The 21,168-nt window shown below is 43.3% G+C and overlaps 1 protein-coding gene across 2 annotated transcripts in view; it reads left to right on the top strand.

Moving 5' to 3' along the window:
- Positions 1-21,168, top strand: part of LOC126465310 (anaphase-promoting complex subunit 1) — a 335,155-nt gene that overhangs the window by 151,343 nt on the left and 162,644 nt on the right. For both annotated transcript variants that reach the window (XM_050096297.1, XM_050096296.1), the window contains exons 15-17: positions 10,518-10,664; positions 15,686-15,853; positions 18,614-18,794. In XM_050096297.1, coding sequence (XP_049952254.1) covers positions 10,518-10,664; positions 15,686-15,853; positions 18,614-18,794 — 496 coding nt within the window. The remainder of the gene's footprint in view (positions 1-10,517; positions 10,665-15,685; positions 15,854-18,613; positions 18,795-21,168) is intronic.

Genomic DNA, 21,168 nt, shown 5'->3' with positions numbered 1-21,168 from the left:
CCATTTTTGGATGAATACTGCAGCAGCAGCTGCTGTAAGTGTTATCATTTGGTAATAACGAAATTTCTGGTAGAATGTAATTTAAGAGCGAAGCAGTCCACTCACTAAATAGCAGCAGCATTGAGTACTTCACAGGCACACACACATACAGAAGAGAAAGAAAACTGCTAGCTTATGGAATAAAGCCTTTTATAAGCTATAATACACGAAATGCATGTGCTGACTGGACACGAAGTGCCTGGATTGCATTATGATAGGTGAACTAGGGTGGGGTGTGGATTGTGTTGGGTGGACTAGAAGGGGGGGAGGAGAGAGAGAGAGAGAGAGAGAGAGAGAGAGAGAGAGAGAGGAGGGGGAGTGAGAAGTGTAGGGGGGAGGCAGGAAGAGGGGTTGAGGTTGGGTAGTTAGTGGCTCAGAGCGAGGCAGCAGGTTTGTTGGCTAGTAATGCAGCAGGGAAGGATGGCAAACACATGAGTACTGGAGCTGGAGGGCTTCAGTGCACGATTGGGGGGGGGGCGGGGGGAGGGGGGGAGGCATGTATTGGAAAGGGTTGATAGGACAAAGGCAGGGGAAACTATTGGGTGGATGGCGTGGGGACTGTGGGTTAGCAGAGATTAAGGCCAGAAGGGTTACAGGAGTGAAGGATGTGTAGCATGAGTAACTCCCATCTGCACAGGTTTAAAAAATAAGCCGGGGAAGGACAAGCACTTGCCTTCCAGTTATCGACCCATCTCGCTTACCAGCTGTGTCTGTAAGGTGATGCAGCGAATTGTTAACTCTCGTTTGGTTTGGCTGCTCGAAACTCGACGCCTACTTACCAATGTAAAATGCGGATTTCGTAGGCGCCGCTCTGCTGTTGACCATCTGGTTACCTTGTCGACCTTCATTATGAATAACTTATTGCGGAAGCGCCCAACCGCGGCTGTGTTCTTTGATTTGGAGAAGGCTTACGACACCTGTTGGAGGGCGGGCATTCTCCGCACCATGCATACATGGGGCCTTCGCGGTCGCCTCCTTCTTTTTATTCGTTCCTTTTTAATGGATCGACAGTTCAGGGTATGTGTGGGTTCTGTCCTGTCAGACACCTTTCCCCGGGAGAATGGGATGCCACAAGGCTCAGTTTTGAGCGTTGCTCTCTTTGCCATAGCGATCAATCCAATAATGGATTGCCTCCCAGCTGATGTATCAGGCTCCCTTTTCGTGGACTATTTTACCATCTATTGCAGCGCGCAGCGTACATGTTTCCTGGAGCGCTGTCTTCAGCGTTCTCTTGACCGTCTTTACTCCTGGACTGTCGCCAATGGCTTCCGTTTTTCTGCCGAAAAGACGGTCTGTATTAACTTCTGGTGCTACAAAGAGTTTCTCCCAACGTCCTTACGACTCGGTCCCGTTGCTCTCCCATTCGTGGAGACAACAAAATTTTTAGGTCTTACATTTGACAGGAAACTTAGCTGGTCTCCACATGTGTCATATTTGGCTGCCCGTTGCACCCGTTCTCTAAATGTCCTCCGTGTTCTCAGTGGTATGTCGTGGGAAGCGGATCGAACCGTCCTACTTCGCCTATATCGGTCGATCGTCCGCTCCAAGCTGGATTATGGGAGCTTCGTATACTCCTCTGCACGGTCGTCCATCTTACGCCGCCTCAACTCCATACAACATCGGGGTTTACGTCTTGCGATCGGAGCATTCTATACTAGTTCCGTTGAGAGTCTTCATACTGAAGCCGGTGCATTGCCACTCGCCTACCGGCGCGATATACTGCTTTGTCGGTATACCTGTCGGCTACTGTCAATGCCCAACCACCCGTCTTATCATTCCTTTTTTGACGACTCTCTCGACCGTCAATACGGGTTGTATGTCTCTGCCCTGCTACCCCCTGGAGTTCGCTTTCATCACCTCCTTCAACACCTTGATTTTTCACTCCCTGCAACCTTTAGAGTGGGCGAGAGCCACACGCGACCTTGGCTCCAGGCTCAGGTTCACGTTCGCCTTGACCTCAGCTCGCTCCCAAAGGAGGTTACCCTTGGTTCGGTATACCACTCCCGTTTTGTCGAACTTCGTTTGAAGTTCATTAATATGACCTTCATTTATACAGATGGCTCTAAGACCAATGACGGGGTTGGGTGTTCTTTTATTGTCGGGGCACAAAGTTTCAAATACTGGCTCCATGGCCATTGTTTGGTCTTCACAGCTGAGCTCTTTGCCCTCTACCAGGCTGTTCTTTACATCTGCCGCCACCGGCATTCTGCTTATGTCATCTGCTCCGATTCCCTGAGTGCCATCCAAAGCCTCAGTGACCCATATCCGGTTCACCCTTTCGTGCACCGGATCCAACGCTCTCTTCAGCAGCTGGTGGACGACGGTTCTCCGGTTAGCTTTATGTGGGTTCCTGGCCATGTCAGTATCCCTGGGAATGAAGCTGCAGATGCCGCGGCCAAGGCTGCGATTCTCCAGCCTCGGACGGCTTCTTGTTGTGTCCCTTCATCAGATTGTAGCAGGGTCATTTGTCGGCGCATTTTATCGCTGTGGCATGCCGATTGGGCTGCACTTACGGACAACAAGCTTCAGGCCTTGAAACCTCTTCCCGCGGCTTGGACGTCCTCCTCACGCCCTTCTCAGCGGGAGGAGGTCGTTTTGGACCGGTTACGAATTGGACACTGCTGGTTCAGCCATCGCCATCTGCTGACGGCTGCACCGGCGCCGTTCTGCCCATGTGGGCAATTGCTGACTGTCAGCGACAATTTATCGTCCTGTCCGGATTTTACTACACTGCGTTTTGATCTTGGCCTGCCATGTACTCTGGATGCCATTTTAGTGGATGACCTAGGAGCAGCTGCTCGCGTTCTTCATTTTGTCAACTTGACAAACCTGTCTAAGGACATTTGATTATGCTGTGTTTTTTTAATCCTATGCCTGTTACTACGTCTTATATAGTGTTGTCCCTTTTAGTTGCTGTTTTAACCTTGTGCCTCGTGGTGCATTCCTAACTTAGTCTGGGTGCTAATGACCATTGTAGTTGTGCGCCCTAAAAAAAAAAAAAAAAAAAAAAAAAAAGTTGTAAAAAAGCCAGTGGTGGAGGGAAGGATCCAGATGGTATGGGTTGTAAAGCACCCAGAACGCAAGCATGTTGACCTCAGGTGCATATTGTGCCACTAGGGGTCAACTTTGTTCTCTACGGTTTGGCAGTGACCATTCATTCTGGTGGACAGCAGGTTGGTTGTCATACGTACATGAAAAGCAGTGCAGTGATAGCAGCAGACTTGGTTTATGAGGTGGGTGCCTTCACATGTGGCCAGCCTCTGTTTAGTAGGGTAAGCCTGAGACAGAACTGGAGTAGGAAGTGTTGGTTGGGTGAATGGGGCGTCTTGCACCTGGGTCCTCCACAGTGGTACGATCCCTGTGGCAAGGGATGGGACTGGAATGGGTTAGGGATGGACTAGGATGTTGTGGAGGTTGGGCAGGTAACAGAACACCACTTTAGGAGGGAGGAGAAGGTTCTGACAAAGGATGGGGTACAGGTGTTCTAGTCTGGGGTGGTATTGGCTGAGTAAGGGGTCACTCCTTTGTCTCTGGTTTTTGTGGTTGAGGGGAGGATTGGGGACATGTAGGGATAGGGCACAAAATATCTGTTTGTGGACTAAGTCTAAGGGATACTGCCTTTCAGTGAAAGCATTTGTGAGACTTTCAGCATACTGGACATGGTAGTGGTTGCCACTGTAGACATGCTGTATCTTGGTGACCAGGTTGTTTGGGAAGGATGTTTTGGTGTGGAGGGGATGTCAGCTGTCAAATTGCAGATACTATTGTTGTTTGGTGGGTTTAATACAGACAGAGGTGTGGATTGAGTCACCGAGAGGAGTAGTTAAACGTCCAGGAAGATGACCAGTTGGGTTGAGGAGGACCAGAAGGAGTGGTGGGAGAGAAGACTTTGAGGTTGTGGAGGAAAGATAGGGTGACTTGACCCTGGGTCCAGATCATGAAATTGTCATCAGTGAACCTTACCAGGTGAGGAATGTTGATTTTGGAGGCTAGGAATGCTTCCATGAAATGGCCCATTGAACAGTTGGCATAGGAGGGTGCCATGTGGGTGCCCATGTCTATGCTGCTAATTTTTTGATATGCCTCATGATGAAATGCAGTGACTACCTGACAGAAGACTTCAAACAACTTGGGTTAGTACATAGTCGCCACATCCTCTATCCGACAGTTTTCCCTTCCTCTGTTCTGTAAACCTCCCTCCTCCGATCCTTGCCTCCAAGCCATCTTCACTGTACACGTGTCTCTTCATTTGCAGACTTAGTGTGTATTTGTAGCTTTCTAATTGCAATGTATCATACATGTAGCTTGCAGAAGTTGGTTTGTATTATAACTGGGTATATGAATGCTTAATTTGTACTTTCCACTTTACAGTTTTTCAAATTATTGGTATGTGATATCATGCATGTCAGAAAAATTACATCAAGATGTTCAGCTGATTTTTTTTTTTGTTTACTGCTTGTGCTATTTACTCCTTGTCATTGTATTTTATTCCCATTTTCCCTTTGTTTTTCTTTACTGTTGAATTTTTCTACTTTGTGAAGAGATCATCTTTGCTCATTTTCTTCTTTTTACCTTGTATATGTTACCTAGTCTATTTTCTAAATTTATTGCCTTCAGGTTTTAAATCCTGCTTCTGTATACAAACTACATGTTCTTTTTTTGCATATCATGTGCTATGTTCATGGCTTGATCATCTCTGAATGTACCGAATTTGGTATGTCATCTGATGACAGTTACCGGTTATTGTTTGGTGAGCACTTCATACTCTGTGGTAGTTAATCTTATTTAATCATAATCTGTTAACTGACTCATGTTCTTCCTTAACAAGACTCACTAAAATCGTTTACTATGCATTGTGGACTGCTGTTACAGAAAAGCTGTATACTATAATCAGATTTGTCAAAACAACAGTTCTCAAATTTCATACAATAGATATATACAGATATTTGTCATCATATGTACAGTACACTTATGGAAAGACTTACTGGTCTTCAAGGAGGTGATATATAAACAAATCTGCAGCAGAGCCCAGGGCACCCGTGTGGCACACTCCTGTGCCAACCTTTTTATGGGCCATCTGGAGGTAACATTCGTAGCCTCTTAAAATCCCAGACTCCTTGTCTGGTTCAGGTTCATTGATGATATCTTCATGATCTGAACCCAGGGCCAAGTCACTGTATCCTCGTTCTGTCCTCCTCAATCCAACATGCTATCTTTGGTGATGTTGATCATCTCCTCTCTGATGGCTCCATTCACAGGTTGTGCCCATATTAAACCCATGAACTGCCAACAGTACCTGTGATTTGACAGCTATCACCCCTTCCACACCCAGAAAGCATTCCAAAGGAGCCAGGCCACTGATGGGTGGCATATCTGAAGTGATGAGAATTCCTTTGTCCAGTGTGCTGAATGTCTCACGAGGCCTTCCACTTGATGGGAAGGTATATAAACAAATTTGCGACACAGCTGTTGGCACCTACGTGGGACCCTCATATGCTAATATTGCTATGGACCATCTAGAAACCTAACCCTTTGTCTGGTTCAGTTTCATTGATGGTATCTTCAGGAACTGGACTCAAGTCAAGACAACCTATCCCCATTTGCCCATAATCTCAACACCTTGTCTGCCATCCACTTCACCAGGTCCTCCTCACCCCAATATCTCCCTTTCCTGGATGTTGACCTCCTCCCCTCTGATGGTTCCATCCTCACCTTTGTCCATATTAAGACCACTAACCTCCAACTTTACCTGCTCTTTGACAGCTGTCACCCATTCCACACCAAAAACCAATATATCCTGGTCTCTCATGGGGTATTTGCAGTGATGAGAATTCCCTTACTCAGTATCTACAGGTCTCATGAGGCTCTTTACAGACAGGCAGTACCCCCAAAAATCTAGTTCTCAAACAGAATTCCTGTGCTGTATCCTCACATACCTGTACTCCCCCCACTAGTCCCAAGAATAAACTACTTTCGCTTGTCCCCCTAGTCACCCAATATCACTTTGGATAGGAGCAGCTGAACAGTATCCTTCACCAGTGGCGTGATGATCTATGAGGGGCACCTGTCCCATCCCACCAAATCTTGTATTACATCGGCCATGCAACCTACACATCGTCCTGGTGTTCCCTCCCGATTCCACTCCAATTCAGAAGGCCTTGCCCCAGCAGTCATAACCCTGTGGAAAAACTGTGCGCTAAACCTGCCTGATTCACCCACCCAGCACTTTCTACTCCAGTCCTGTTGCAGGCATAACCTACCAAATCAGAGGCCAGGCCATGTGCGAAAGCACCCATGTCATAAATCAACTCTGTTGCAATGTTGCACAGCTTTTGATGTCAGCATGACAACTAACCACCTTTCTATCAGAATGAATGGCTACTGTTAAACTGTGACCAAAAACAATGTTGATCACCCAGCGGCACAACGTGCAGCTGAGCACAACATGCTAGAATTCAGTAGTTGCTTCACAACCCAGGCCATCTGGATCCTTTCCTTCGCCATCAGCTTTCCTGAACGATGCTGGTGGGAGTTATCCTTGCAGCACATCCTTCACTCCCATAACACTCCTGGCCATAGTCTCCATTAACACAGTGTCTCCACACTCTCTACCCAACAGTGTCCCCTATGTCACCTCCTCACAATCTCTCTCTCTCTCTCTCTCTCTCTCTCTCTCTCTCTCTCTCTGTGTGTGTGTGTGTGTGTGTGTGTGTGTGTGTGTGTGTGTGTGTGTGTGTGTCAACCCAACCCAACCCTACTCTATACTCTATACAACCCTCTACACAACCCTCACCCCCCCTCACCCAACTTATTCCATCGGCTTTTATGTAAATTCGATGTTGTGTGTGCAGCTGGCACAATGTAGGGGCATAGGTGCATGCTTGCGGGTGTACTCTTCATAAAAGCTGGGAAATTTCCTTTTTCTTTTGTGTGTGCCTGTTGGCATCAATGCTTTTACTGTTCAGTAACTGGTCTCCTTTACTCTTAAATTATTTATTATTCTTACTGCACATAAGTGCCGGTATGGCTCCTTAAATTAGATCTCGTCAGTTTTTGTTCCCTGACTTTGTCTGTTTTAGCCAAAGCACTGACTGTGAAGGTCCTGACTTTGGTGGGACCTTAAAGTAAAATGTTTCTACATGGGATCGAATCCAGGTGCGAGTACGCTCGCTACTGCACAGTCACATTGCCTGTCAAAATAAATCTATATTATTTCAGCAAGTTAAACAATCGCAATACTCAAAAAAAGGACTGAATTTCGCCCCCATCCCCAGAATGATCCCGAAACGAGACATTATCAGCGGCGTGGAAGAAGCAATACGAGGGCTTCCAAAGGAGGAAGCAGAGGAAGTCAGACGGGAAACTTGCAGAATATTCAACAGATCTCGATTACCTAAAAATAACATATCTGCGGAAGTACGAGCAGCTCTCCGATCCCGTAGAGACGACCCTGATATAACGATCCTACCAGCGGGCAATATTACAGTGCTATTAAGCACTGCCGAGTACCGGCAGAAAATAAACATTCTGCTACAAGACGAGGCCTACAAGAGGCTGAAGAATTATCCAACCTTGATGATGAGTAGAAAGACGATAGCTCTGCTGAAGAAATCCGACTTACCTGAGTCAATGAAGAAACGGCTGCACCCCAGAACGCCAGCGATACCACGCCTGTAAGGACTGCTGAAGATCCATAAGGAAGGGGTGCCTCTGAGACTGATTGTGGACTCCATCAACTCTCACAGTTACGGACTAGCTAAATACTTAGTGACACTGCTCAAACTCCTTGTGGAACATTGCAGCCACCATGTGAGAAACTCAGCCGAATTTGTAAAAATACTCAGGGATATGCAACTACAAAGGGAGAACCTACTCGTGAGCTTCGACGTGATGTCGCTTTTCACGAAAGTGCCCCTTCGAGACTCCTTGGCACTTTTAGCTCAGCACTTTGAACCACAAACTGTCAGCCTGTTTGAATACACACTAACAACCACCTACTTTCAGTGCAACAAGGAATTCTATGAGCAAATCGATAATGTGGCCTTGGGTTTCCCACTGGCTCCTGCAATTGCAAACCTCTGTATGGAATATTTCAAGGAGGTGGCCCTCCAAACTGCTAGCCAGAAATCAAAGCACTTCTTCCACATTGTCGATGACACTTTTGTCATGTGGGGACATGGTAAATAGGCGCTAGGTGAGTTTCTGGAGCACCTCAACAGCATCCATCTGAATATAAAATTTACGATGGAAATGGAGGAAAATTGATGCTTCCCTGTCCTTGACATACTAATTAAGAGGAAGGCAGATGGTTCACTACGCCATGCAGTACATAGGAAGAAGACACACACAGACCGATACCTTCATTCAACAAGCTGCCACCATCCAGCATAAAGACAAACAGTACTGACCACCCTGGTACATAGGGCGTGCTCCATCTGAAACAAAGACAGCCTACCATCCGAGCTGCAACACCTGAGGGACGTCTTCCACCAACATGGCTATAGTGAAACGTACATCAGCAGGGCACTTAAAAGGAAGAAGGAAGCAGTGGCAACCCAAGAAGAAGAAGGAGGAGGAGGAGGAGGAGGAGGACAATAAACAACTTGTGTTCCTTCTGTATGTGGGTCCACTCTCAGCCAAAATTGCACAACTTCCAAATACAATATCAAAACCATTCTCTGCCTACCACCGAAGACGAGGGAGTTCCTAGGTTCTGCCAAAGACCTGCTGAAGCTTAACACACCAGGAATATACAGCATCCTATGGGAATGAGGTAAACCATACGTTGGACAAACACAGTGGTGTATATCTAAACACTGTGAAGAACATGTTAGATGTGCGCGACTACTTCACACAGAAAAGTCGATCATAGCAGAACACAGCATAAATGAAGAACACACCTTCAACTTTGAAAACACCGATGCCGAGCGTCTGGCTTCTGGGAAAGTATTATCAAAGAATCCCTAGAAATAAGGATTCAAGACAACCTGGTTAACGGGGATGAGGAATACCAACTCAGCGCAGCATGGAACCCTGCGATAGCAGCAATCCGTTTGGAGCGGGTCCGTCAACGTTCTCCACCACAGATGCAGACAGAATGCTTACACCGAGAACCAAACGCAGCCGTTGGGGACGACTGCTACCCCCACTAACTCATGCATGCTGCCGGTCCACTGCAGCCTCCCGAAGTCTAGTGGATGGGGGGGTGGGGGTGGGGGTGGGGGGGGGGTGGGGGGTGACCATGCATATAAATACCCCACTCTCCGTGAATCTCGACACTTCACCAGAATATTGGTGGTGTAACACTTCCCGAAACGTCGCGATGTATCAACCCTACCACCCAACTGGAGACCCCTGAAACCTTTATCAATAGTTTATGCCGGGAAATCCTACAGTCACGTATATGATTGGAATATTTAGAAGTCAGTTTTCTCGAGAATTTTTGAGAGTTGCATCAAACTTTGGGACAGGTATGTTTGAGTTTTGAACTTCATGTACCATGAATATAAAAAAAGATTACAGACATCTGATTGTTGTGTAGTCCACTTGTTAGAGAAAAATGGGCAGTGCAGTCACTCGTGGAGGGGCAATTTAATTCTACTCCTGGTAAGTCTGATTCATATGATTCATAAATTAATAAACTTTCTGCATTCGTCTTACATATAGGGTACAGCATACAATGCATTGAGTCTGTCTCACCATGTCAAAATGCGTGCCGTCTTAATACCGTATGCTTGTAAAACTCTGGTCATGTCTCGAAAATGGGGAGTGAGCAGCAATAAAATTTATCTGTGGTCAAATCCTTCATTTAACATTGATCGAGATCAGTGCATCAGAATTTTGCAATGAACAACGTGAAATGCCAACTGTACTACAGTTAACTTTTAGTCGATGTCAGTGCACTTAGTCGGATGATCAGCAAAGGTGTTCTGGTGACACTCTTGACAGCATGGTTTACCAGTCTATTGTCCGCCACACAACCACAATCAAGAGTGCCATTTCTTTTCATAGCAGGACTTCTTTTGTTGCCATCCTTACAGCACACTGATACATCGATGGCATTCTGTGCCCGATTTTGTTGCCCTTCATGGCAAGCCATTCTGGGCTTACATTGGAAGAGAATGCCCATCTGCACATGGTGAGAGTTTCTACTGCTAGGCTTCATGCTTTCCAAACTTTGCCCTCGCCAGCGAGATCACCAGACCTCTCCCCAATTGAGAATGTTCGTGGAAACACATGATGGCTGTATTGTAGAAAGCAGGCAAAAACTTAATGTTGATGATGAGTGAATGTCTTCCTACGGTTTGAAGCAACTATTGCAGGCCACTTGAGGGTATATACTGTGCAAAATGAGCCTTCTCAGGAAAGAGACTGAAATATTTGATTCAAGCAGTAATTTATTTTGTCAGCACAAGAAAGCAAACAGTTTTTTTCAATTTTTTATATATTATTAATGTAGATATGATTTTTGTTCATAGGACTTGAAGCTGAACATGCTGATGTCAGAAGTATTACCATCATTAGCTCAACTTTTGTACCAGCTTTCAAGCGACTTGAAACTGCCAGCATATGTTGATCATTACTGGAAGGATTATCCAACACTCTGCCCTGCCAAAGTACTGAAGGTATTGCCATGTATACTCATTTTCCTTTTCATGTAATGTACTTATGAAAGTGGAATTGAGATATTACAGACTGTACACTTTACAGTTTAGTGTTACATGTTCGGTTTTACATGGGGGTATATAAGTCATTTACATTGTAACAACTATCTTACTTACTATAGCCTTAAAAGAATCCAAATATACATAGACAAGAAAAAAGTAGTGTGTAGATAAAAGGAGAAAAAAAAGGAGGAGTTAAAATGGCTGACAATATTGAGACATACGTGGGGTGTTCAAAAAGTAAGGTGACTTTATATTTTTATGAAAAAATATTCATTGATTCATCAATATTCACGTTGTCCCCCTCAAAGCAATCCCCCTTAGATACAATACACTTGTACCTGCACTTTCTCCAATCTTTGAAGCACTTGTCGTAAGCACTATTTGGTACAGCCTTGAGTACTTCCAGCAATGCAGTTTATATTTCCTCAGTTGTTGAAAATCTTCATCCTTTCATTGGTCTCTTCAGTTTTGGGAACAGGAAAAAGTCACAGGGGGCCAAATCCGGTGAATATGGTGGCTGAGGCATGATTATTGTATTATTTTTGGCCAAAAGATCTCTCACAAGCTATGATGAATGAGCAGGTGCATAGCCATGATGCAAAAGCCATGAATTGTTTTTCCACAATTCCCGACATTTTTTTGTGTATTGCTTCTCGCAGACGGCGCATAACGCCAAGTTAATACTCTTATTGGCCATACAGCATTGGGGCAAAAATGATGTGCTACGCCACGGTAATTGAGAAAAACAAGAGCAAAACTTTACATTTGATTGAACTTGGTGTGCTTTTTTCGGTCTTGGCTCTGTGGGGTGCTTCCATTGGGATGACTGGGCTTTGGTTTCAACGTCATAACTGTAAACACATGTTTTGTCACTGGTTATGACCCATGTGAGCAAATCAAAATCATCATTGATGTCATTCAAGAGCTCCTGAGTGATCCTCAGGTATTGGTTCTTCCGATCAAAATCGAGAAGTTTTGGAACAAAGTTTGCTGACACATGTCTCATGTCCAAAACATCCGAAAAAATTGCATGACATGAGCCGACCGATTGCCAACCTCCTCAGCAACTTCTCTTACAGTTATTCGACAATTTTCCAAAACAATTTTCTTCACAGCTTCGACGTTGTCATCTGTTGTTGTGTGCTGGAGTGTCCTGAGCAAGGTTTGTCATTGGTAATTTCTTGGCCATCTTGGTAGAGTTTGTATCACTTGTAAATCTTTTTTTACTTAGAGCAGACTCATCATATGCCACTGTCAACATTTCAAGTGTTTTAGAGCACTTGATTCCATTTTTCACACACACACACACACACACACACACACACACACACACACACACACAATTTATGCAAATTATTTGCTCCATTTTTTATAAGAATTGAAAATCTCCAAGCACACTAAAACACACCTAACCTTTCTATCTATCAGAAACAAATGAAATATGCTGTACACTTGAAACTGTGAACATACGTTCAGGACATGTGTACCAACATATCAAAAAGAAGATTGATAAGTGAATGTATGTTGCCCACACAATTAAAAAGTCATATTATTTTTGAATAGCTCTCGTAACAGTGTAGCTGGCGATTTCCTTGCAGACTACTAATGTGAATTGTACAGAAGTCTGTTTATTTTGAATCTTGTTTATATTTGTTATTCGTTCCGAGGCTCGTCTGTGTTTTGAAAGCAATATATGAAGACTTTCTTACTGGCTTGCAAGGCCTAATGCAAGAAAGGATTTTCTGTTGGGGTTGTCTCCCTTATCCTTTGGAGTTTCTCCTCCACCACAAGGCAGTGGTTCCCTTCTCATTTAATCCTCAGAAAGGAGGGTTTCCTCATCTGCCAGCTACACCGTTCCATAGTCTTCCTTCTCTGCCATCGCTGCCATTAATGTCTTCACCCGTAACCCTGGGCATGGGTTCAGTGTTATACCCCACAGGATTGGGTCCCTGCCTGAACTCAGCCATCCTAGCACTCTGGCCTGCTGAAGTGTAGGATGCCCACCTTCGCGACTTGGACGTGCCAGACAGGAATTACCCCAGTGGAGGAATAGGGAAGGGGCCCCTACCTCCCTGGAGCCAGGTTAATGATTGTGTATGGTGCCACAATCAAAGACAATCAAGACAAAAAGATGATTTTTGCAGATGATATGGTGATATGGGGTGATAAAGTGGTAGATGTTCAGTTACAACTTGATGTGTGGAAGGAAATAATGAAAAGGTATGGATTAAAAATAAATAAAGCAAGAGTGAAGTAATGGTATTTGGAAGAGAGAAAGGAATCAACGGAAACATTACCTTTAATGGAGAACCCCTCAAAGTGGTAGAAAGTTTCACTTATTTACGGAGCGAAATATCTAGGGATGGAAGAATAACTAAAGAAATTAATAGGAGGCAATTTCTACCAAACAATAAAACACCTGATTTGGAATAAAGAAGTTTAAAAAAAAGCAAAACTCCTTAGGTATAAGAATTATTACTTCCCTATTGTCACCTATGGTGGAGAAACATGGACAATGACAGAAAGGGACTGGAGCAGACAGCATGCAGGGGAAATGAAATTTCTCAGAGTAGTTAAGGGAAAAACAAAAATGGACAGAGTAAGGAATGTAGAGATTAGAAAGGACCTTAAACAAGAAAGTATGAGAGAAGAAATTGGAAAAAAAAGAGATTAAGATGGTATGGGCATGTTAAGGGGATACATGGGCAGAAACTCCCCAAAATTGTGGAAGAACTAAAGATGGATGGGAAAAGACCTAGAGGGTGCCCAAGAACATGGTGGAAAATGGGAGTGAGAATATCTGTGGAAAGGAGAGGTGTGACCTGGCAGCAAGTGGAGGAAGAAAAGTGGTGGGGGGACCGAGCCAAATGGAGAGGACTTGTCAGCACCCAGACCTGGCAGTAGCTGGAGCGGGATCCGGATGTAGATAGATATATTTGTCAACAATGGTATTTAATAATATTATGTACTAATGTTTATATTATTTTCAGTAACTTCCTTTGGCCTTAGTGTTTTCTGCTTCCACCTGTTGAATCATGCCCTTCCTCTTATCCCAACATCTCCTAACTTCAGAAGACTGTGTGGCGATTAAATACTACTCATAGTATATGCTTTGCCTTCCTTTTTTCTCATAATACTGTTTCTGCCAGTTCGACCCTCAATCCCAGTTCTACAGTAGTTTCTATCTCTATTTTTTGTTGTCTTTATTTATCATGATTTTATTTGCAGTTTGTTGGTTCTTACAGTTTATCTTTGACATGTTGATTACCAACAACTCATTATTAATAGTGTTCTAGAATTTGAATCACAATTGCTAATCCATTATCACTTCTGAACCTTTCCATGCAGCATATAAGTCTCCTGATGCTTGTTTTGGAGTGACCCATTCTTTCCTACAATACTTTTACTTTTTGTATTTTTAAGCATGCTCTCATGATGAATCTAGTATGTTTTGAAGAATACAAATGCACTGATGGAAAAAAATTGCAACATCAAAAAGTAATTAATGTAAAGTAATGAAATTTCGGTAATACATTTGTCTATGTAACATATTTAAGTGATTAACATTGCAGGATCACAGGTTAATGTAAGTGCGGGATAAATCATTGCAAATCTGAAATACTGGTACATTAATAACCAGTGCAACCTCGCATGCAAACATGAATATATTTGTGTTGTACAGGTGCCAGATGTCAGTGTGTGAGATGGAGTTCCATGGCTGTTGCACTTAGTTGATCAATACAGGCATGGTTAATGCCGTTTGTGGATGCTGCTGCTGTTTCTGTCCGACTATGTCCTGATGTCCCATATGTGCTCAATTGTAGACAGATCTGGTGATCAAGCAGGTGAAGGCAACATGTCGATACTCTGTAGAGCATGTCGGGCTGCAAAAGCGGTACGTGGCCGAGTGTTTCCTGTTGGAAAGCACTCCCTGAAATGCTGTTTTATGAATGGCAGAACAATGGGTTGAACCACCAACTGATTTACAAATTGGCAGTCAGGTTGCACGGGTTAATCATGAGAATGCTCCTGCTGTCATACGAAATTGCACCACAGACGAAACTCCAGCTTTAGGTCCAGTACATCTAGCACACAGACAGAATGGTTGCAGGCCCGCAGCTGGCCTTCCAAAGATCACACGGTCATCACTGGCACTGAGGCAGAGGCAGATTTCATCAGAAAACACAGCAGACCTCCACCCTGCTCTCCAATGAGCTCTCACTTGACACCTCTGAAACTGCAAGAGGCTGTGATTTGGTGTCAGTGGAGTGCACGCTACAGGGTGTCTGTCTCGCAGCTGTCCTCGAAGTAACAGATTTGTAACAGTCCATCCTGTCACTGTGGTGCCATCTGCTGCTAAAATTGCTGGTGCGGATGCAGTACAATGTGCCAGGGCCATATGCCGAACACAGTGGTGTTCCCCCCAAGTAGTGCCATGTGGCCGTCCGGAACTTATTCTTCTTGCGACTGTACATCCTTGTGACCATTGCTGCCAGCAATCGTGTACAGTGGCTACATTCCTGCCAAGTCTTTCTGCAATATCACAGAAGAAACATCCAGCTTCTTGTAGTCCTATTACAAGACCTCATTCAAATTCAGTGAGGTGTTGATTATGATGTGTTTGTTGTTTTAAAAATATTCTTGACCAGTATCAACTTACCACATCCAATCTCAAAGGTAACTAATGCTTGTGACTGTCACAGTGTGTATTTGAAGCAAACCTGATTGACATCCTCATAGTGGTACTACTAGCACCACTCTTACATGAGTGGCATGATACTTGAATAGACATCTTTCAGCTGTAGAAACACACCCACCAATATTCATTTATATCCCACAACACCTTCTTGCTCATGTGACTTTTTCCATCAGTGGATTTAGGAGTAAAGGAGACCACTCATTGAATAGCAGAATTGTTGAGTTATTGAGGAGGCGACTCACTGAAACTGTTTACTACATATTGTGTATTACTGTTACAGGAAAGCTACATATTGGACTCAGATTTGTCGAAACTACAGTTTCCACATTTCATACCACAGATGCCTCCAGATGTTTTTCATCATATATATAACATGATTATGGGAAGACCGACTGAGCCATTTCCTTACATAAGACAAGTTAACAGGAGAACAAAAGACATTGTTCAGGTAAGTCATATAATTTCCACATTCTGATTTTCAAAGAACAAGTAAAGTATTTATTTCTTGTGACAAATCTGATGTAATTTGTTATATGATAGCAACAGGTAGTTATTAATAGGTTAGAATATGTCAGAATGTGAATTTTTTTAAAGCTGATTATTTCCAAAAATTCTTCTGTAGTGAAATTATATTGGAAACGGAAGTGAGCAGTTGTCTAAATTTAGTTGTTTGTTGTATATGGGACTTAACTCGTAGACACAACATAGGTGTAAGACACAGATAATTACTTCTACATGAGCTTAAACGTGGTAGCGGGATAGCATCTGAGCAAATGAACACAGGACTCACAGTAGGTACGAATTGGGTTCAGAGCTGTGTGTGGAGTTTGGGATTTAGATACACCCTGGTTTTCCTAAATCATTTGAGGCAAATGCTGAGATGGTTCCATTGGTAGACTATGTCCAGTCTCCTCCTCCCTTCTCCCTGTTCAGAGTTTGTGCTCTGCATCCAATGCTCTCATTGTTAATGGGATGTTAAATACTGATCTTTCTTCTTTTGGGATATCAGTGAAAGATAAGGGCATTAACACAATGCTTAAACTTGAAGCAGTTAATGAATGGAACACAAACTGATGAGGAGGAGAAAATACACTTCTGTACTGTAGCTTCTGAAAGTGAACTATGCAGGCACCACAAGTTAGAAAATGTCAGTAAAAATAAAAGCAAACCTAACTATTGCCGGATTGTAATGATGTATTAATAATATTGGATGCATGCAGTTCCACAAATTTTTGATATTTGCAGAAACTTGGAGTTCATGGTAAACTTCAGAAGCAAATTTTTAATGAGCTCATTGAAACAGCCGCATTTTCTTTTCTGGAAAGAAATCTTTCATTTCTGTGCACTGTAATACTGTGTGAAATAATGATGGAGGACAATTTTTACATGGCCCCATTTGACCCCTCTTACCCCGTTCTGCACATTGGCAAGGACACTCTGAAATACTAGTCAAATTTGATCCATCATATGACGACTGTTCCATATTTTCCCACAATCTCTAATCATTGTGGTGACTTCACTTACAAAAAATGAGAAAAAAAAGCTTCAAAACACCTCAGATAATGTATGATGACACCTAAGTGAGTAAGCAACTAAATCCAGTTCTTATCTGCCAGTCTCAGTTTTGAATTGGTTATAATATTTGGTTGATATTATAAGAAAGGGGATAAATATTTTCCATGGGTCAATTGAACTCTGCTTTGTAACTTACAGTTCAGTTGATCAAATACCACTGGAGTAACACATGACAATGTTTTTAAACTGTTAACTTCCTTAGCATTGTTGCCATAAGTAAAGAGCTGCCCACTTTTGAAACGTTAAATATTATACTACCACTATACCTCAATCAAAATAACAAAGTGATTGACACTCGAGCATGGAAGCGGTGATGTTTATTCATGTTTGTGTGCACACATGATACGGCTGCAGAAGTAACAGCAGGGGGTTGTTTCCATTTTGGATACATTCACCTGCTGCCCATTAACATGCAGTATTGGGTTTTCTTGACAAGGTGGTAATGGTCTTATAACCTTTTTGCAACTACTAAAGGACATTCGGTCACGGAAAACAAAAATGCTACTAATAGAAAAAAAATCAAACAATGAAAATGTATCACTATTGTTATGTTACTAGTTAGGAGCATAGTCTGCAACTGACTGTGGTATCTGGCACGTGAGGTACCAGAATGATATGGCAATGGCTGAAGTGGTACAGTTCACTCAGGTTTGCGTTTTCATTGCTGAGGGTACCTGCTTCCTAAACTGGTCTGTCACCCTGATGCTGATTGCAATTATTGTTACTTTATTCCAACTTGATGGTCACCTTCTTGTAATATTCTTGATGCATTGTTCCTGCTATGAAGTACCACCAGTTGTACTGTCGGATTTCTTTTCCTTCTGCAGAGGGGTGAGGGCTGTAAGAGAGCTTGTATCTACATCCACTAGTTACAAAATCACATAACTACTCTTTAAAGAACTCTCCTGCATTTAGTATTTCTCATAGACTATTAAAACAATGAGTGAACAGATCGCCCATTCACAACATGCTCATAGCCAGTCTGAACATGACAACTCATCGAATGACAGAATAAGAGACTACATAATATAGCCTCTTTTGTTCTGAGGCTAGACCATTGTTGCCAGGCCATTTCTTCTCTGGAAACCACAGCATCCCCAAAGTGTGACTACAAAGCTTAAATGACTTTTCCGTTGCAAACAAAGACACTCATCTTGTTGGTACTGTGTGCTTCCATTTCTCCCTTCATGTCTGCACATAAATTAAAAGAATGTGTGCACAGTGTACTGTTCTCCCTACACTACTAATTAAAATCATTGTTTCTCCATGGCAATCTTTCATCATTACATTAGAGAAAAGTGAGACATGTTGCTATATTAAATAACAACATGTACCACTACACAATGGACAGACCGGAAGGTAATGAACAAGCACATCCTCTGATTGATTGTTGTTGCTGTGGTAGCTGTCCTGTAAACAAGTAGCTGTCCTTCACTTCATTATTCTGATCCAGCTATGTTACTACTACTACTACTACTACTACTATATTAATAATAACAACAGCTTACATAATGACAATTCATCTCTTTGTTTGGTACAATATTATTTGAGGCTTTGAAATTATCATTGCCAAGCTGAGTTATGTTTAAAAGCTATATAGCACAATGTTGATTGATGTGCTCTTACTTTGTAGTTAGTTGCTGTAATTACCCAGGGTGCAGAGAATCCAAACTTGCAGCTGGAACATTTTATACAGCCTGTGGTACCAGCAGGAATCAGAGGAGAAACACAAGAAGTTCTTTCAGCAAGGGATGCTGGACGCAGCGCTTCATATCCGTTTCCACATAGGGCAGTTCTTCTAATGGTGGAAATGGGTAAGCTAAATGGTTAATCATCACTGTTCTTTGGTGTTATGTTGTATTACGTAGCAACTGCCTGTGTTCTGAAGGCTTGCAAATTTTTTCCTTGAACAATTTTTTTTTCATATTTAGCCACACTTTTTTAAGACCAATGTTTATTATGATCACAAATTGATAGGTGATATGGCAATGTTCACCATGCTCTTCATTTATCCTGAGAAAGTACTTTCGTAGAGAGTTACTTGCAAGAATCTGGGATGGGGAGACTCTCAGGACACGTCAAGAATTAGAGTGTATACGAGGGTTGAATGAAAAGTAACGCCTCCACCTTTGTTAATCGGGTTTGGATGGGAATATTTTAATAAATCAAATGCAGAAATAAGCCTTAAAATGTGATTTTTAATTACCAATATTCACCTTTCCACATAATTTCCAGCCAATTGGATACATTTCTGCCGACGATGAACAAGTTTTCTGAAGCCGTCACGGAAGAAGTCTACACACTGTTTCTGCAACCACAGTCTCACAGTTCTCTCAACATCTTCTTCAGAAGCATAAGGATGTCCCCGCAGATCGTCTTTCATTATTGGGAACAGATGGAAGTCAAATGGTGATAAATCTGGACTGTATGGAGGATGCCGTGTGGTGGTGAGATTCAGTCTCTGAAGTTCTTCTGTGGTGGCACATGGAAGTGTGTAGTTTGGCATTGTCATGCTGCAGGACCGAGCGAGGTGGCTCAGTGGTTAGCACACTGGACTCGCATTCGGGAGGACGACGGTTCAATCCCGCGTCCGGCCATCCTGATTTAGGTTTTCCGTGATTTCCCTAAATCGCTCCAGGCAAATGCCGGGATGGTTCCTTTGAAAGGGCACGGCCGACTTCCTTCCCCGTCCTTTCCTAATCCGATGAGACCAATGACCTCGCAGTTTGGTCTCTTCCCCCAAAACAACCAACCAACCAATCATGCTGCAGGAAAACATTTCTTTTTTCCTATTGGACTCTTGTTTAGCCATGATTTCTGGGTTTGCAGCGTTGTGATGTAATGCTCTGAATTTATTGTTGTTCCACAACCAAGGAAATCAACTTGGATATCACCATCTGCGTCCCAGAGCGCTGTGGCCATGATTTTTCCAGCTGAAGGCTGCATCTTGAATTTCTTTTTGTGGGGCGAGTCTTTGTGTCCATAGACTAATGTTTTGTCTCCGGGTAGTAATGGTGTACCCACGTTTCATCTCTTGTCACAGTTGAATGGAAATAGGCGTCATCTTAATTCTCGTAAAACAAGAGGAGTTCCTGGCAAATTTCAAGTCTGTGCGCTTTCATTTCAGGAGTCAGCATCCGGGGTACCCATCGTGTACAGACCTTTCGATAGCCAAGCAAAGCAATAATGTGACCCACACATTCTTGTGAAATGCCGATTGTGCTTGCAATTTCTTTCTGAGTGATACGGCGATCGCCCTGAATCAATCTGTCAACATTTTGTGTGTGAAACTCAGTGTTTGCTGTCACAGGATGTCCAACTCTTTGGCAAGCAGGTCAGATGTTCCCACCTCAACATCTTTAAACTTACTCGCCCAACGATGCACAATACTCACATCAACACAATCACCATAAACTGCTTTCATTCTCTGATGAATTTCCTTGGGGGTGACACCTTCTTCTGTCAAGGCTTCAATGACTGCCCATTTCTTAAATCGCATTGACCGACCGTCTGCACAGGGTTCCATACTTTACTCTGTAAGAACAAAACTGTTCAGTGCTACGGCTTCCTGCCAACTGGAGCTGTAGAGAAGAGGCTACGGAACAATCCAGTACCTGCTGCCAACTACTGAAGAGTTATGAAGGTAGAGGCATTACTTTTCACTCAACCCTTGTATTTTGCAGAAGAAAGGAACTATTTATCACTTTTTGCCTTACTTTCTTTTGAATTGGAACCACCACTAGCTTGCGCAGTACCTTGTTGACAACTTGGATCGATGTCTTTGTAGGATCTGTGCCACATTCGAAACCTACCATCAGGTCTTACCAACCCGTCTGAACAGATCGCGATTTTCCTGGTGTCTTGCGTCCAGCCGATCAGGTCATGAGTCCGGGAAAGGCACTGCAGGTGATGTGCTATTAGCAAAGGCACTCAAAGTCGGTCGTCTGCTGCTGTAGCCCATTAACGCCAAATTTTGCTGCATTGTCATAACAGATACATTCGTTGTATGTACCACAATGATTTCTGTGGTTATTTCACACACTGGGCCGTGGTTTTTTCATGCAGTGTAGTCTGTCCTTAAGCACTGATAACTCTAGACAAACGCCACTGCTCTTGGTTGTTAAGTGAATGCCGTCAGCCACTGCGTTGCCTGTGGTAAGAGGTAGTGCCTGAAATTTGGTATTCTCA

This window comes from Schistocerca serialis, chromosome 1, assembly GCF_023864345.2.
Source record: "Schistocerca serialis cubense isolate TAMUIC-IGC-003099 chromosome 1, iqSchSeri2.2, whole genome shotgun sequence".
NCBI lineage: Eukaryota > Metazoa > Arthropoda > Insecta > Orthoptera > Acrididae > Schistocerca > Schistocerca serialis.
The sequence above is the reverse complement of the archived record's forward strand: the minus strand, read 5'-3'. Positions and strand labels throughout refer to the sequence as shown.